This window comes from Carassius gibelio, chromosome B23 (genome assembly GCF_023724105.1).
Source record: "Carassius gibelio isolate Cgi1373 ecotype wild population from Czech Republic chromosome B23, carGib1.2-hapl.c, whole genome shotgun sequence".
Classification (NCBI taxonomy): Eukaryota; Metazoa; Chordata; class Actinopteri; order Cypriniformes; family Cyprinidae; genus Carassius; species Carassius gibelio.
The window spans coordinates 7,519,384-7,538,956 of record NC_068418.1 but is presented as its reverse complement, the minus strand read 5'-3'; the positions used below and the strand labels follow the sequence as shown (position 1 = coordinate 7,538,956).

Genomic DNA, 19,573 nt, shown 5'->3' with positions numbered 1-19,573 from the left:
ATGGTTTAGAGAGGAACTTTCCCTTTCGCACTCATAATGGCGGCGGATGAGAGAGAGCCTCGGGAGGATGATGTTATATCTTTAACACTTTCTGATACTGAGGTTAGTGCTCTGCTGGGTTTTTACCCAGGAAAAGCAGGAGATTTTTAAGGAGGGTGTAGAAGCTGAGGGTGAGCCTTCTCAATTCTCCTGCCCTGCGTATGTAGAGCTGTTGGAGGTTATGGATCGCCCACTGCAAAGTTGAACTTGCCATGAAAGTGCGCTAACAAGTTGATGCCATGAGGCCGCCCTGATAAGTGTTATCTTTCTGACCATAGCCCTCCCGCTACTGTGAGCCTTCCATTTATCCCTGATCTCCATACAGAGATCAAAAATAAATGAAAGAGGCTGTTTTCTTCTCGCATCCATCGGTTTCAGCATAAGAGTTGTGCAAAAATGGCTATGAGAGGATGACCCCTTTAGAAAGAGCTTTCTTTCTGCGGGGGGGATATCCTCTCTTAATCTCCCTCTTTGTCATCTAAGCCCATCCAAGAAATACATCTTGCTTAAATGTCAAGGCATACGCAGCAGCAGGTCCATTATTACACATGATGGTGGTGTTTCAAGCATATCAGACTGATCTGCAAAGAGATCTGGATAGAGGTGAGGGCCTTTTTCCTGATCTGGTATCCGAGCTCCGACGCACCACGGATCTCCCTCCATGCTACCAAGCAGGCAGCCTCTGCCATGGGCAGGACTTTGGTGGCCATGGTGGTGGTGGAGAGACGTCTGTGGATGAACCTGGCAGACATCAGGAAGAAAGAAAAGCCTTTCTTCTCGATGCTCATGTTTTGCCTTCTGAACTTTTCAGTATTTCCATTGAGACAGTGATCAAGAATTTCAGGGAGACGAAGGTGCGCTCCGCTGCTTTCAGATCCTTCGTTCCACGAAGGCCCAGGTCTGAGCACAGAAACATAGGGGTCCTGCCCTGTCTCGATCTGAGGATCAAAGATGGGCAAAGAAGACTAGTGTCATGACTCACGTTCCTCCCCCACCTGCGGGTAGGGGTAAGAGGAATTGTGGGTTACGAGGAAGTAAGCAGAACCTAAGGGATGTGATCTAGATGAGGCAACATTCTCGTCTGAATCAGAGTGATACCGAGGTATCTACTCATTCTGTTTAGTGATTTTTTATTTCTGCTTTTATCCTCCCCTTCCTAATTCCCCTGTAACCACCAGCTCTCCACCTGTTCGAGGTTAGGTTGAAACCTCTCGCGTAACAGTCTCCTATGCTGGACCTATAATGTTTTGGTAGGTTCTATGTTCATAGCAACCACCCTACTCATGCTCTGGACTAAAAGGAGGCACCCCTTGAGTGGGGCTCCTGCACAGGAGGGTGGGTGAGTATATAATCCTTTCTGTATATACTTATGTGTATTAAATTTCTGGTGGTTATGTGTCTACTAATAAATTCTGTGACTTTACTTTGCAGTGCTCAGTTACAGTGTTTACTAAACACTCATCAGCACCGTCAGCACCACCATCCAGGTCACCATTAACATGGCTTCTTGTTCCGATATTTGGTGGCTGAGATCACAGGTTTTTGTGGGAGCCTCCTTGATCATCAGGCCTGGCAAAACATTGCAGGGAATTTCATGGATGTCCGGCCAGGTCACCCTGAAGGGTCTCCTGGCTGCTTAGTTGTGCTGTCGCATCTAGCGGGAGGTGAAGGTGGCAGTTACAGAAGTCTTCTTGTATATGCTGCCTCAGGTGATGCTCCCCTCGCCAGAGGTTTGTAAAATTTGACCTTGCCTCTCCCGTGCGGTTCAGCACCTCTGCGATGCTTAGGAACCTTTAGGTTCACATGCTAAGCTTTGTGTACTTTCTGAAAACCACATGGATGTTAGTGTGCACGTGAACACTTTGTGCACTTTCTAAAATCTATGTAAGTGTTAAGTGTGCATGCAAGACTCTGCGCACTTTCTGAAATCCTGTAAGTTAAGGGTCACGGCTCCGCCTCGTTCCCTTTCTTGAGATGAACAGACCTTGGTTCCTTGGGCTCCATTCAGCCAGTGTGTATTTGTATATACTCTTCAAGCATCGCTTCTCACAACATGAGGGGCTATTTGGGCAATTCTCATGGTAGTTTAGCAGCGCTCCCCTTTTCAAAGAAGGGTCGCCAATGAGCATGTTACTTGGAATTCGGAGTTCTCCTCTCATATGAGACTGAGTTCTATTTTTTTTTTTCAAGAGCGCTCCAGCATTATTTCCACAGATCAAGTTAATGACTCTCAAACATACTGTTTTGAGATGCACCTTTCCATGGATGAGCTGCTCTAACAGAGTGCCATGAGAGCCCCTTTAGAACATTATTTGAAAATCCATGCTATGGTAAGTGTCTTTGCACACTTTCTGAAATCCACACTATGGTAAGTTTGCACACTAGTATTCTGCGTTCTTTCTAAAATCCTATATCGTGAGGGCTTTGCGCGGTTGCCTCGTGCCTTTTCTTATGTTGGTAAAAGCCCCGTTCATCTTGGGCGCTACTCCACCTATGTATCCTCAGATACCTATCTAAACAGGGTGTTGCTACAGCTCCTTCTGTTGAGACAGCTCCTTCAGCAAGTTTATAAGAAAGCAAGCGGTAGCCCCTGTGTGACAGGCAAGACTTAGTATAAAATGCTAGGTTCTTTGCCGTATCCCTTTAAAGGAATCTTTCTGATTCCAAGCCTTCAGCTTTACCCCGGGGCCCGGGCCAAGGCCCTAAAAATTAAGATGGGTATGTAGCTTAGGCCTTTGGCCGTAAGGGGTACTGTTCCAGACAGCTGTCTAAATGTCCCAGGGGCAACTCCCATGGAAATGGTAGAGTTGGTACTTAGTGTTCTTATTAGGGAACGAGACACTGTGTCCTCTAGCTTCCTGCCATGCTTCGGACACAAGCTTCAGACAAAGAAGTGAATGACGTGTTCACCCGGTGCCAGTCACAGAGCTTGTGCAGACATCCACATCACTATACCTTTATTGTCACTGTTGTCATGTTTGATGTGTGTTGAGCATGTGCAGCATCAGGATATTTGCTAATATCATAACACTACTCAGGTCCCCCGGTTATTTCTTACTTCTTTTTACCCCTGGGAAAAAAAACGAAAAAGCATGACCTTTACACATGATAGCATTTTTGTTTGTAGTTTTGTAAAGCTTTCCCACACTCTGCTGATTTGGCTTCTCATAAACATGAAAAACGAGATGCTCAAGTCGCATTCCACTCCTCGTGGCTCACCTTTGCAATGCAAAAATGCTTATGTGTGAATGGCAAAGAAATGTGTTTGGTGTTTCAGTCCACGTGTGAGATAGTTATGTTCAACATGCTTAAATTAGATTGTTTAAATCAGAAAAATAAAGACAATCAAGGAATAATCTACATAACACTCTTTTTATTCCATACCTGGCATGTTTCAACTTAAATATGAATGTCAGTTGATCACATTAGATTAACACTGTAAACCAGCAATCAGGTGTTTTGTTGAGTCTTAGCAGTAAACAACTAATTACATATTTTCATTTCCTGTTAGTAAGGCTTCCTGCTTTAACATTAGCCACTCCCATGGGTGTATATTTCAGTCTAGGTGTTGACAATAAACATAACATCTCTCATGTCTCAATTTTTGATTTGTTATTTTTGGTGCACTGAAAAATTATCTTATGTCCATCTTATTTTCCCTGTTGTTTTATCTGGCCAACAACACAAACCCTTAACATCATATTGAGCAAAACCCAATAGAATAGCAAATCTAAAATAATGGTCTAATATCAGTTCACACATTGCCTTATCAGAAAGTTCAGGATTTTTTACCCACCACGCAAATCATGCAAATATGTGCAAATACGCAATCCAGGGGCGCTGTGCGATTTCTCCAGAGTGGGAAGGAACGCGATTTCTACGGAACAACCCTCATATGTCCGCCTATGGTCACTCCAATTTCTTATCTCCGAAATGTTGAATAGATTAACAAGTGTCTTGTCACCTGTTCGACACAAGAGGGTAGTGTCACCTGTTTTTTTACATTCAATGACCTCCTCATATCATGTACACATATTTGCAATGTGCAATAATGTTGTTTTAACCAAGTGTGTGTTTTTAATACCATGCATGGTTCAAATATAACTATTGTGAATATCATGGAAAGTACATGTTGATAACATGTTGATAATGAAAAATTCACCATAATTCAACAGCCAACAATAAAATACAACAATGTAGTGGAGAGAACTGAGCTATAAAACACACAAAAACTCATGCAAACGGACAGACACAGTTATATATATTATATAAGTAGTGTTTACGTTAGTAAATACTAGCTTAACCTTAACCCAGAACCTAACCCTATTTGTAACAGAATTATTATTTTTTTTGTAAATTTTTACAACAACAATAATACTTATAATACTAACAATAATAATTTAATACAATACAGATATTCCCTAATGGTTCAACTCCCATGCTGTGCAACTCATCTTATTTTTATATTTTAGCTTTAAATCATATTTCATTTTATAATGTACTGCAGGTGATTTATTATAATACCAGTTGATAGGAAAGATACATAATTTTAATATAACTGAGAATATTATTTTTCTTAATCTCTTCTTCTCCTTGCTTAATAGTGCAACTTAAGCGTAAGTGACACAACTTTCCCTCGTAACACATTCACACATTCATCTGTTTGCTCATCAAAGCTGACGTAAATGAAATGGTACTACATACTTTCATTATTTTCCCAGAGTATTACAACATAACCCTATGGCATTAAGGTAGAGTAGAAATGGAAGATTTCTCATAATCAGTTCTTCAAATCTGTTCTTGAATATCATTTAACAATGACTCATGATGTTAGGAGATAGACCTTGTTTAGGATTCTGTGAAAATATGAGGCATTTGATACTCCCATTGATGGATTAACAAGATTACAATGATCAGGTCTCACACCGTGGACAATGAGACTGAAACAGGTCATGAACCTGTCTTCATTTTAAAATCTGACACAAGACAAGTCACCCTGTTAGGTTGTGACTTTTATTTTATTTGTTTATTTTATTTTATTTTATTTTTTACTTGTGCAAAATAAGAGTACAGATTTTTTTCTTATCAAGTAGTCATGATGTTATAAGATATGATGGTGTGCAATCTGTGGGTGGCACACAGAAACACAACAGTGCTATTGTCTTGAATTTTGAGATCTTTATATTAAGATAATATATCATGATGTCATCCAGCTGCACTGTCAGATTTATAACATAAATCTGGAAGTTATCAAAGACTGATCAGTTACCAGATCACTGCAGAGATGAACAACTATATCAAACTCTTCATCCTTAAAGTATGTGTGTTCAAACGTTCCTCCTCATTCATGTTTGTTCTCTTTCTACTGAGTTTCCAAATCATATATATATATATATATATATATATATATATATATATATATATATATATATATATATATATATATATATATATATATATATATATATATATATATATATATATATATATATATATGTGGCGAGTGGGGCGGGGCCGAGAGGCGTGGGAACGAGGAGTGAGGCCAGGTGTAGTGATTGGAGATGAGCTACACCTGCGCCCCACCGCCGGTATCGAGTCCCACGTAGGAGATGGAAGGATATAAAACTGGAGCGACTATAATGAAGGACGAGAGAGGACCAGGCCTGGGACATTATTTTATGTTTTGCTTTTTATTTATGCGCACCAGTCATCCGTGAGGGGCTGGTGCACCGTTTTGTGTTTATTTTGAATTATTAAAATGTTTTGATTGTGCTCCGGTTCCCGCCTCCTTCTTCCCGATGAATAGGAAGTTTATATCGTTACAATATATATATATATATATATATATATATATATATATATATACAGTGCCCTTTGTAATATTGGAACAGTAAAGAAAAAATTATTCTGTTTGCAGTGGAGTCAAGAAATCTGTAAACATTATTAAAATATGAATCTGAGACGAAAGTACAGAATGTCACATTTTATTCTTGGGTGATTTAACACAAAGATGTTTTACCAGCTAAGAAGATCAGCACTTATAGAGTTTCATCTCCTGATATCTGATGTGAGCAGAAGTATTGGAAGAGTTGCCTCACAGGTCTTTCTAAGTGTTCAGCTGTGTCATGTTGCATTAATTCTTCAGATATTAAAAGCAGGGAATGTATTTTATCAGTTATATCCAATGATCCTGCATTCTGAGTCTTGCATTCGATGATGAAACACACACACACACACACACACACACACACACACACCAGGATGAAGATGAGGAAGCCGACTCTGAAAGAAAAGCAAGCAATTTGGATGCTAATAGAGAAAAGAGTAAATCAATTAGAACTGTAGGAAAAACAAAAGGCTTGGAGAAATCAAGAGTTTGAAAACTACCGCCGACATCAGCAGCCAACGACAACCTGATCAGCTGAGAAAAACAACAGTAGTTGATGACAGACAAATCATAGAAAACCCTAAAATACACGTCTGTAAAATCACCAACAACCTCCTGAAAGCTGGGCTGATGCTCTGTCAATCTACAGTCTACAGGAGAATTTGACACAGAATTACAGAAGCTAAACAGCAAGATGTAAACCTCTGATCACCACCAAAAATAGAAAGGCAAGATTCTTCGCAAATGTGAGCCGGTGGAGTTTTGGAACTGAGTTGATGGACTGATGAGACAAAGATTAACCTTTATCTAAGTGATTGGAAAGCAAATGTGTGGAGAAAAAAAGTTAACTGCAAATGATCCTAAGCATACGACCTCCTCTGTAAAGCTTGGTGGAGGTGGTGTCATGGCATGGATATGCATGGCTGTCTCTAGAACATGACCTCTTCATTTTAATGATGACTTAATGTGTGATGGCAGTAGCAGAATTAATTTTAAATGGTACAAAATCATCTTGGCTACCAATATTCAAGAAAATGCCATAAAACTCATTAGAAAGTACTTCATATTGGATCAGGACAATGACCCCAAACACCCTCCCAGTTCAGTCAAGGACTTTATCAGGGCAAAGAAATGTGAAGTCTTAGATTTGCCAAATTATTATCCAGATCTAAATCCAATTGAACATTAATTTCACCAGCTGAAGAGAAGACTAAAGACAGAAACTCACCAAAACAAGCAAAAGCTGGAATTGGCTGCATTAAAGGCTGGTATAAAGCCCATGAGTCTGGTGATGTCTATGGGCTGCAGACTCACTGCTCTGATTGCATGCAAGAGATCTGCAACTAAATATTAGCTTTTAATCTTTTACATCTGCCTTAAATTTAACTGATCCAATATTTATGTTCACATCAAATAGTGAGATGAACTCTAAAAGTCCTGTCCTTTTTATTTGGTAAAATATGTGTGTCGAAAGACGTAATAAAATGTGACATTCTGTTGCTTTGTCGCATATTCATCTTTTAATCATATTTTCATATGTCTTGACTCACTTGGGTACTGCATATGTGTGTGTGTGTGTGTGTGTGTGTGTGTGTGTGCGTGTGTATGTGTGTGTGCTGGATGTTATTCAATGCTATCTAATAAATACATGATGTAACTCATATATGTATCTCATTGATTTTTTTTGATGAATGGTACCTTTATGCATTCATAGATTTTGGAAACATTAAAGATTTACGAGCAACAGGTGGGAAACAAGTCACGGGACAGTGATAAGTGCTATTGTGAAGCGGTAATTGTGTGGCATGTAAAAGCAAATATTTCAAAAGCTGTGAGCTGAACATAAAAAAACAAAACAAAACAAAAAAAACCTAAAAAAAAACAGGTTGAACTGGTTGAGAGATAAAAAAAATAAAACAGTAGCATGTCATGCTTCATTATAAACCCAGTTTTATTAAACATTCATTGATTCCTATACGTCAGTATGCAAATGACACACACACACACACACACACAAAAAAACAAGTTTCATATTTTTACAATGAAGGATTACAACACCTGAAACAACAACAGAGCAGTTTCACGCCCAGGGGAACAACAGACCCAGATAAGTCAAGAGTTTGCATGACACAGTCACAATATACATTCTCTTCAAAAACACTTATTAGCAACAAAAAACGCTACTATCACCATCCACCTCTTAGATGAAGTTTCATCAAATAATTACTACACCATTATTTTTATTTTATTAAATATTTTGTATTAAATGCCTGCTTATTATTCCACATGAACACAGTGCAAAAAAATAAAAAATAAAAATACAGATATAAAAATAAACAGAACTAACACCAAAATCCTGAGCTAACCTAAAACTATTAATACTATGTTCCTTTGTTACTTTGCAAGCACTGTATTCTTCCATTCAGGAAATGCAAATTAAGTTCTATTTATCATCATTGATACTGTAGGACTGTAGTCAAATGTATTTATTTAAAAAAAGAATTTTTGCATTTTGTCCTAAATATTTATATTTAGACTACACGTCCTGAGATAACTGTCACCTTCTCATCAGGTCAGGTCTGGAGATTTTAGCTAGCTGACTGAACTTGCTGTCCAGATTTTTAAGCATCTCTGGATGAAAGTGGTCCTCTGGAATGGATATTGCATCCAGCTCATCACTGGCTGCAGGCTGTCCTTCGTCTGCGTAACAGTGTGGCTTGTAAATACTATGTCCCTCATCACGGGTTTGAAGAGCAAGAAGTTTCTGACGTGAAGAAGGAAAAAACAAAAGTACCATGAAAATTATTTACTGGTGTCCTGTCAAACATTTGGACAATTAACCAAATTTATTACGCATGTTCTAAAAAACCTGTTGATCTAAAGTTCTTCATGTTTACTCGGCTAACAAGGAACGTTTTCAGAATTACAATTGAAATTTCTTCCAGTAATGTTAATATAGTTATCTACTCTTTAATATATGTCCACTTTAGATGTTAAATTAACTATAATTAACTTTTAACCCAACAGACATACTACTAAGTAACTTTGGAAGTGTCAACTACAATCAAATTCATGCTCTGCTTTTAACCCATGCGCACACCCGCACCCTGAGGGGTGGGAAGCCATTTATGCTGCAGCGTACGGGGAGCAGTTGGGGGTTCAATGCCATGCTCAAGGGCACCTAAGTCGTGGTATTGAAGGTGGAGAGAGAACTGTACATGCACTCCCCCCACCCACAATTCCTGCCGGCCCAGGACTCGAACTCACAACCTTTCGATTGCGAGTCCGACTCTCTAACCATTAGGCCACGACTTCCCTTATGAGAGTTAATTGACATTTAGTTACTTGTAGTTATTAAAATTTATTTTTTTAATGAAGTAGACTATCAAAATAAAGTGTAACAAAAACATTTATTTTGGACATTCAACCAAAGTTTTTATTATTATTATTATTATAATTATTATTATTATTATTATTATTATTATTATTACTGTAATGTTATAACTTCAAAAAATGCTTAGAGAACATAGAAAAGTAACTTTCCTGTAATTCTTGAAAAATGATATAATGGAATGTTCCCTTGTTGTTCAAACAAACAAACAAATAAATAAAGTTTTTTTTTACGTTTAAAAACTGAACGTCATTCAAAATTAAAATTTGTATAACATAATGGGAACATTAACACAACCTTCTTAAAACTTGTATTTTTTAGATGACATTTTGTCACTTTTGATCACAAAATTCACAAATTATAGTTTTGAAATAAAAAAAAACATATATAAATAAAGAATGAATAGACATGCTGACAGAGGCATAAAGTATTCTCTATTCTTTTTCTATTGTTTGGACTTGTTTTATTTTAATTAAAAAGACCCTCTAACACCGTTCTCTATTCTTTGTCTAATCTATTGACTTTTTAAATGTAAAATCACCTGGTTGATGAGAACGCCAAGGTTTTCACTCAAGTAAGATGCTTTGGTGTTGTAGGAAGTACTGCTTCTAAAACTTGATGTGACATTCGATTGCTGGTTGAAAAAAGCATAGACAATGTTGTAAAAAAGGCTGAGCAGTGCTAGAGTAAGCATGTGATGGGAATTATGACTGTCATTTTATTCTTACCCGTGAAAATCCTCTGTATGTACGTCTTGTGGAATTCTGAAAAACATACACATCAGAAACATCCATCACAAAACAAAGACAATGACTGACACTCAGACATCTTGCTGTGGCGGTTAACACTCACCCTGTACACTGTGCCTTTCAACATCTGGTTGTTGTGGACAGACAATGAAGTCTGTGAAACGGCTTGCTGTCCTGTTTGCATCACCTGGAGATTCTGAAGCAAAATTGTCTTTTTAAGAAAATATCTAGCAAACAGGATGCAGAATTTCAATTTAAGGAAGTGGAAATAAGATCTAATTTAAACACTTTCATATAAAACATATATATATTTTTTTTCTGTTTGATTTACTCATGAACAATTTATCATAGAAACAACATACAAGCTATTTCCAGAAACATTATAGATGATATTAATAATAATAAATCTTTGAACTTCTTGAATTTGCCCAATTGTCAAAGAACTTGAAGAGCTGTATTGTTACTCACAGTTTGTGTTGTGACCTTCTGGCTTGAGCCTACATTTTTAGTCACATTTACAAAGTTTACGTTGGAAGGAACAGTTTTGTGAAAACCCATACTGGAAGATACCTTCATGGAAACAAGATTGACATTAAAAGTTCTTCAAGGCAACAAATGTTAAAGTTTGATAGAAATACAAGCTGAACTTATCAGTTTTAATAAATACATAAAATAAATACACAAAACATATTTATTTATTTTTTTCTGTTTGATTTACTCATGAACAATTTATCAAAGACACAACATACAGGCTATTTCCAGAAACATTATAGATGATATTAATAATAATAAATCTTTGAACTTCTTGAATTTGCCCAATTGTCAAAGAACTTGAAGAGCTGTATTGTTACTCACAGTTTGTGTTGTGACCTTCTGGCTTGAGCCTACATTTTTAGTCACATTTACAAGGTTTGCGTTGGAAGGAACAGTTTTGTGAAAACCCATACTGGAAGACACCTTCATGAAAACAAGATCGACATTAAAAGTTCTTCAAGGCAACAAATGTTAAAGTTTGATAGAAATATGAGCTGAACTTATAAATATTTTACACTAAGGTGTGGATTATTATCATTAATTAATGAATTAGGCACTAACGATGCTCAAAATGTTTACAGTATTTTTTAGAAATCTATAAACGTAATGTAATGCAATGTTTTGTATGCTATTTTACAGTATTAAATTAATACAACACTAATAACAAGTGTGTGCACATGTCAAATTATATATTTTAGATCTATATTATAACATTAACAAATGTTCTGTGCATTGTTCTTTCTTTTATTTGAGATAATGGTGACATAAAACCTTTACTGAAACCAGTCACTGTGTATTGTGTGATGGATTTACCACGCAGTCTGTTCCTGGATTTTCTGTATTTGATGTGATGAGATGACCGTGGCCATCATCAATCATAATCATTCTTTTCTCCGTCTTGCAGGAAATCAGGAGACTTATTAAGCACATTACTGAAATATAAAAAGAGAGTATTTCTTTTAAACTTGGATACTTAAACAAAGTTATCCGCCCCATAGAACATATTTTGAAGTGTTTAAATGAATAGTGAATGAAAATATATTCAAGCCAATGAAGATGTTTGAGTTTGTTTCTTTATCGGATTTGGAGTAATTTAGCATTGCATCACTTGTTGTCAAATGAATGCTCTGCAGTGAATGGGTGCCGACAGAACGAGAGTCCAAACAGCTAATAAAAACACCACAATAATAATCCACACCACTCCAGTCTATCAGTAAATATCTTGTGAAGTGAAAATATGCATGTTTTTAAAAAAAACAAACCTATCATTAAAATGTTTTAACTGTTGCTTTATGCTAAAATAGTCCATACACCATAACATTGCTCCCTCCAATACATTCTGATGGCACCCATTCACTGCTGAGCAAGTGATGAAATGTTCAGGTTTGTTCAGAACGAACAACATCTTGGATGGCCTGAAGGTAAGTGAATTATTAGCAAATTGTTTTGATCAAGTTCTATTCCTTTTAATCAAGTGACTTAATTACCCAGATTTAACACAGAAAAACACACATTCTAATTGCATTGTGGCAAAACAAAACTACAGTAGTTATAGAGATCAAATAACAAAAAGAAGGTAAAGCGTTATGTGTCATTAAAAAAACAGGTTTCTACAGGTTTCTATGGCAAGCCTTGTTTTGTTTTAGCACACCTGTCATGGTTGGATTGACTTGTACAAAACGATAGGATTTCAGTATTATGAAACAGTTTGCATAATCCTTCATCACCTATCAATGCTCTTAATGTAATCCAAACATTAGAAATCCCCCTCTCACCTGTAAAAATCAGAATGGCAAGAACAACCATCCAGGCGGCACCTGGCCCCACCCGAGCCTGCGAGATCGTCCTCAGATGACAGTTAGGAGAGATAGAGCAGTCACACACCGTCACCGTCAGGTTCTGGATGGAGGAAAGTCCCTGCTGGTCTGATATTTTCATCTGGAGGAAGTGATGACCTGAATACACACCTTTTTCTTTTACAAGACTAACCGTTGTGCCTTTAGGAGAAAAATAGTGAAGATAACATGAGAGTTAGTATGTTTGGAATAATTAAGAGCTTTAATCCAGTAATATTATTAAATATTATTACATTTTAAACTGAAAATTTGTTTTTATTTTAATATATAGTAAATGTAATTTATTCCTGTGATCAAAGCTGCACAAGAAACAATTACTATCAATGTTTAAAATAGTTGTGCCGTTTAATATTTTTCTTTTAAACATAAAAAAAAAAAAAAAAATGTAATTATTGTAAACTTTTGGCCGTTGATGTAGGCACAGAAATCTTAATGAGGTCATGGAATAACGCTCAGGACATTATTTGCCCAAATTCAGCATAAAACGGTGTTAATAATCCATTTGATTTTTGTGATGTTTTCCGAGTTACCTTGAGCTGGTTCAACCCTCCATTTGTCCTTAACATCTCCTAAAAGCTCATAGTAGAAAGGTGATCCGTATGGAGGAAAGTCCAGGTCTGTGGCTGTGATGTTGACCAGCGTGGGCTCTTTATCTATGCAGATGCTGACTTTGTTCCTCTCCAGAATTGGTAGGTTATCATTTTCATCAATCAGTTGAATGACCAGAGTTCCAGTGCCTGTCAGCGGAGGAACCCCTGCGATTGAAAACATTGAGGAAACAGAAATTAGAGTATAAAACATGACCAGAAGTACTGAGGAAGATAGATATTATAGATAGATTCACATGCAAGTAAACTAGATCAGTTGAACAATATATAAGCTACTAGGAGTCAAAGGTCATCTCGTAAAGCAACATAAATATTCATGCATCTCAAATTAAATTAATTTGTCTATAAAAGTAATTGTCTATATTATATCAGTAATGAGTACATTTAATGTTTTACCGTCATCCACAGCATACAGGGTTGCTGTATAGGTGCTGTTTATCACAAACGGTGACTCTCTATCCAGAACCTGAATTGTGGATACTTCTCCAGTCTTTGCATTAACAGTTATCCATTTATTTATATCTTCACCTTTAACAAATCTGAGATTCGAAGAAACACCAGTTTACTTTCAGTAAACTACAGTACCATTAGTGAAATGTACTGTATACAGTAATATTAGCTTCTCTTACGTAAATGTGTTCATGTGGCTTCCATCCATGTCTTTAGCGGTGAAGGTTGCAAGACTTGTTCCTGCATCTATGTTCTCAGCTACCGTCACGTATTTAACATTGGGTGTGAACACCGGAGGGTCGTTGACATCTTCTACATAAATGGTCACTGGAATGCTGTTATAGAATTTTGCAGCACTCGTGCCAGAGATTGGGGGTATTTTGTTGAGCACCCACGTGGCATTCTGTACTTTATTTTTAATCTTACAGGAAAAGTAAGGAATTTCATTCTGCACGCTGATGGACAGATTGTGATTTGTTTGCTCCTCGTAGTCCGTTTGCTGAAATGAGAGAAAAAAAAAGAATCGACATTATAATGTATATAGAGATGTTTTAACATCTGTTCTGTGTTAAAATAGCTCCATCACAATTTGACACTTGGTCAGAACCCCTTTAGCGTCACTTTGAGCCTCGTCTCATGAAAATGCATATCAATAGCGCGATTTTGTTTTTGTATTTTACTGGCTATTTATATCCTTAAACTGACGTTTTTCACATGCATACACTGTTTTCGCGTGCATGTGATGGACACTTTTTTGGCATGCATTTTATATGTATTTTGGCGTAAATATAACACGCACCCACGCCACACCCGTGATCCTACCAATTGTATTTCATATGCACGCCAAAGTAAATTTTTGCCATTATTTAACACCCAAAAAAGCATGTGTTACTCTGTTTTGCACTTGAAAAGGGTGTATTATTTTAAAAAAAGAGAGCACGAAGGGAAAGGATTCTGGCAAAAAAACACCAACGATCTGCCTACCTTAACAACTGTTAAAATCCCTTCATTCGTAACAGGGTCCGTTTCTATTTTGAATATCTCTTTTTTATCTTCGGAGATTGTGTATTTGGCTTTCCAAGCTTTTGAACCACGGACGTCTTTGTCTGTTACTTGCAGTCGCAGAACTTCAACCCCAGCTTCTCCCTCCTTGACCTTCCCTGGTCCCTGAAACATACGTCAAACATTTCAGTGGGTTTCACTGGAAAGTATGTCTAACTTGCCATTAAAAGCAATAATCAAGCATATCACAAGCACAATAACGGTTCCCTATGAAACTTACTGTTTTGCCAGAGAACTCTGGAAGATTGTTGTTATTGTCTGAAATATTGATTATCAGTGTACTTGTACTTGAGAGCTGTTTCTTTTCCCCTCTGTCCTTCGCTTCAATAAGGATTGTGTATTTCTGAGCTTTCTGAAAAAGATTCAGTTAGCAGAACATTTCTTAGATGAGAAAGGAGAAATATTTATAAAGCACAAAAGCAAAACGTCTTGTCTTAATGGAATAACAGATGTATCAAAAAATAGTGCATTAAAACGATTGAAATGAAAGAAATTAAGTTCATACCTCATAGTCCAAACACCCCTTAAAATAAATTGTCCCAGATTCTTTTCGCTGCTGAATGTAAAATTCAACATTATCTGTCAGTGGTGTGACAGACTTGATTGTGAAATCAAATGTGCCATTGTCTGTACTTGAATCATCCTCATCGAAAGCCAGCACAGTCAGAACTTCTTTGCCTAGATGCATATTGAGAAAATGAAGTGTTACTTACACGTACTTGCACATCCTTCATTATTCATAAACCCTAATGCTGTTTCAAACATGTACACTGTTATGCTTCCTGTGGAAATGTATGCTGTAAATATATAAATGATGATTCATACGACCATTTTTACGATCTAGTGGGAAACACAGCCCTGATCAGTAATCACTGGTGTTTTGAACATAAGTCTTTTGGATCCACATGAGGGTGTGTAAATGATGAGAGAATTTCCATTTTTGGGTGAACTATCTTTTTAATAGTGATGGTAATTGCAAAAGTGCAGTAGTTCTAATAATTAAAGAAAGTTGTCTTTCGTGTTATGAACCGAAAAATATCAATGTGGACTGCATTAAAAGGAAGGTGAGTAAATAATGACAGAATGTTCTGTTTCGTGTCATAGAGTGGAGTAGTGAGGTGTAAACTCTAATGATTACCTTGATCATGTGATTCGTCCACAGTCACTTCATAGACTGGCTTTTGAAATTTTGGTGCGTGGTCATTTACGTCCAATATTTTGATCTCAACCGAAAGTCTTGTATCCACTTTTTTATTTAATGCATCTATTGCTTCAAATGTCAACTGCAATTGAGTCCAGTGAATATCAATATACAGGCTTTTCTTGCAATGTATTTGAATTCAATTTTAAAATGATTTAAATGCTGTTATGCAAGCGATACCGCATTCTTAAAGAGAACTTACATGGAGAACTTTAGGGCCACTTTCATAGTCCACCTTTCTGTGTACATAAAAAACACCTGATGTATCAATGCTGAGGAGATCCTTCGGATCTTCATCCACACCTTGACCATGAAGTACGTAATTTACTAAAAAAGTCTTTTCGACTGCAGCCTGAAACACAAACAACAAATACACTAAAATATTCACATGATCATTATTAACCAGCAATTTAACATGTAATGTGAAAAATAATCTTCAAATAAAACTGAACAGATTGAGCTCTAGCTGAAAGCAGTGACTGTTATGATGCTGCTCACCTTGCCTATCGAAAATGGAAATGGACCAGGGTGTTCTTCCTCAATACTAAACGAATCAATGATCCATGCACGCTTCTGTCGTATCCTCCCGCTGTCAGCGCATACACACACGCTCCAGACAGACTGAGATGAAAGGACAAAAGTTAAATCAATGTGTGAATCTGGCCATAGCGTCCATATCATAGAGAAGCATATGCGAAATAGCAGAGTTTAATGTGAACTGCAAAAAAATAAATAATTAAATTACAGCACTCATTATCTTATTTAATTTTCATGAAAATAATATGAAAAAAAATAAAAAAATATATAGTAAAGAATTTTGAAGAATGTTGGTTGATGGTAGCCATTGATATTGGACTATTTGACTATTGACTTCCATACAATGGAAGTCAATGGCTACCAGCAACAAAATAATTTTGTAAAAAAAGTAAAAAGACAGAAAACTTATTGTCTTGTTTTTATTTTTTTATTTTTTTTTAGTGAAGATGATTTTAAATTTGAAATGTAGATCCTTTAAATTACTTTGAAAATGTGTTTTAAATATAAACATTTGCTGGGAAGGTTTTGACAAGGCAGTCAAGTTAATGTTCAGTTATCATCATAATCAGGTTAAATAGTTTTCACTGCACAGACGTATATTGTTTATGTTGATTTTATCACCAAAAGAGAGACGTAGCATAAAAATTCCTTATTTCGTAATGTCAGGGTGAAATCCCTTCATGTAGTCGGACAGGCACATTATTTTTATGTAACTTTAATTCACTCATTTGTTTTCCCACAGTGTAATGTGGTATGATCAGAGGTGAACAGACATTTAATTGATTACTGTACTTACACTTTTTAAGTATCTGTACTATACTAGAGTATTATTTTTTTCTGAAAACACTTTAACTTTACTACTTTGGAAAGGCTAATATCGTTATTTTCATTCCACTACATTTCTATCAAGGTCCTCGAAGTAGACAGTCGTTATGTAGCAGCTTTGAACGTCAGTGCATGACTCATTTTTTTCTTCAGTAATGACTCTTAATGGGTTACGCAAAGTATTTCTTGAACACTGACCAGCTGCAAAGGTAAATTTAATAAGAAGAAGTTATTGTGATATATATTAGACACAATATTGTCTGGTTTTGCAAAAGTATGTGAAGAAAAATACATACAGTTGTGCACCGTCCTGCGTCGCATTGTTTAAGCAAATGCATTTGCACCATTACTGATTAATAATTATTACACACAGAGCAGCACACAAACATTTTAAAAAATGAAAAATTACATTCTGCCATGTAAATATTCGTAATATCCTCTTTTAAAGAGGATGGAAGATGAGACTCTGATTGGTTGATTGCTTAGATCGTTAAAATAGAGCCCAAGTAATGGAGTTGCATAATTCATCTCTGGGGATGTTTAACTAAAAACCAAATTTTATTTGATCGTGGAATGAGAGCACCAAGGTTGTAGTCCACATTGACAGACCACTGAAATCCACATACTGTATCTGTAGCACAGCTGCTGAAAACAAGACACAAATTATCCTTAAAATTGGAATAGATGTCAGTATTAGTTAATGACGTCAAAAGCTAATTAGTTACTGCTGACGGCAAAACTTTACAAGTTTAGGGCCAGTGCCAAATCAATATCTAGGCGTTTTCAGAAAACATGATATGTATTTTCTGGCCAGCATTCATAGTAATAAATCAAGTGTGATTTCTGTGATATTTATGTTTCTAAGAACGCTTGAGGACATATACGTTTCCAAACCACATCATACATTTTCTTATTGACATGTCAATCCTTAAGTCCTTAAATTAAGCTAACGACTGTGCAGATTGGAAATAATACTAAATATCATAATTAGATATTGCTATGCATTTTGACTCAATTAATTTAATTATTTATTATTTCTTAATACTAAGCATATATGTTACCCTGGAGCACAAAACCAGTCTGAAGTCACTGGGTTATATTTGTAGCAACAGCCAAAAATACATTGTACAGGTCAAAATGAAAGATTTTTCTTTTATGCCAAAAATCATTAGAATATTAAGTAAAGCTCATGAAGAAATATTTTTTTTTAATTTCCTACCACAAATATTTATTAAAACTTAATCAACTTAATTAATTTTGATCAATAATATTCATTGCTAAGAACTTCATTAGGACAACTTTAAAGGTGATTTTCTCATTATTTTGATTATTATTATTTTTTTGCACCCTCAGATTCCAGATTTTCAAATAGTTGTATCTGGGCCAGATATTGTCCGATCCTAACAAACCATACATCAATGGAAAGATTCTTTATTTAGCTTCCAGAAGACGTTCAAATCTAAATTTTGAAAAGTTGACACTTATGACCGGTTTTGTGGTCCAGAGTCACAAATGAGAATACACAGGTGCCTTAAGGCATGAGCTTACAATGCAAACAATTCTCAAAGTGCAAACTCATGTTCTTGTGTCATGACCCGAAAGATTTAGAGGAATGAAAGTCCCTTTCACCCACACCCCTAATGGCTGTAACATAAACCAAACTCAACAGAACTAATTCAAGCATTTCCTTCCTTTACAGTTCTTACGAACTAGTACATGGCAAATACTCACATAAGTGAATCATTCATTAGAAAGCACATTCTGTAGCCCATTGTTTATAAAGCTGGCTTTATACTGATTGAAAGACTTGGTTCCTGCAACATAAACACCTGTTGTCTAGAAATATGAGCAGAGAAACATGAGGCTGTAGTGTATCACATCACACAGAGCTTTAACTCACCAGCAGCAGGAGAAAGCTGACCGTAAGGATCCTCATGCTGAAGCAGATCATCCCTGAGACTGAGCTTTCCTCTGTGTCTTACAGTAATATAGGCTGCCCACACACGAGAGACAGAGGGAGGGAGGGCATATTCAAATGACAGTGGGATGAAACTGGGGCCAGTGTTAACTAGTTTTTGCAAGTATTTTGAAAATAGATTTTACTTGTTATCTTGTCATTTTAATTTGATTCAAATTTGTAGTATTTAGTTGTTTTGTCCTTTTGTTTTTGTAATAAATAAATATATATATATATATATATATATATATATATATATATATATATATTAGTTTTAGTTTTAGTTTGTATAGTTTCAGTCATTTTAATACTTCAACTTCAAAAGAAAATGAGAAATAGCTACCCTGACACCTAATTCAAATAAGCTTAAATATAAATATATGTTTTGTTAATGTTTATTTTATTGCATGTGATGAAAATGTGTCACCATTTTTGTTTTAGTTAACAATAATAACCCAATAGATGGGGCGCAATATG

The 19,573-nt window shown here is 36.1% G+C and overlaps 1 protein-coding gene across 2 annotated transcripts; it reads right to left on the bottom strand.

Annotated features, from left to right (window-relative positions):
- Nucleotides 1-7,859: 7,859 nt before the first annotated feature.
- On the bottom strand, nucleotides 7,860-19,150 carry LOC128011620 (cadherin-like protein 26). Of its 2 annotated transcripts, XM_052594249.1 has the most exons (18): nucleotides 19,040-19,150; nucleotides 16,276-16,398; nucleotides 15,980-16,129; nucleotides 15,715-15,859; nucleotides 15,082-15,254; nucleotides 14,797-14,928; nucleotides 14,499-14,681; nucleotides 13,694-14,013; nucleotides 13,461-13,603; nucleotides 12,987-13,211; nucleotides 12,376-12,597; nucleotides 11,414-11,532; nucleotides 10,922-11,023; nucleotides 10,535-10,636; nucleotides 10,170-10,262; nucleotides 10,046-10,081; nucleotides 9,859-9,951; nucleotides 7,860-8,690 (listed from the first exon to the last, which is right to left on the bottom strand). In XM_052594249.1, exons 1-18 carry the CDS (start codon nucleotides 19,088-19,090, stop codon nucleotides 8,484-8,486), a joined length of 2,619 nt encoding a protein of 872 aa, XP_052450209.1. In that variant the 5' UTR covers nucleotides 19,091-19,150; the 3' UTR covers nucleotides 7,860-8,483. The 2 variants fall into 2 exon arrangements, with proteins under 2 accessions (XP_052450209.1, XP_052450210.1); XM_052594250.1 differs by lacking the exon at nucleotides 10,535-10,636.
- Between the last annotated feature and the right edge of the window lie 423 nt (nucleotides 19,151-19,573).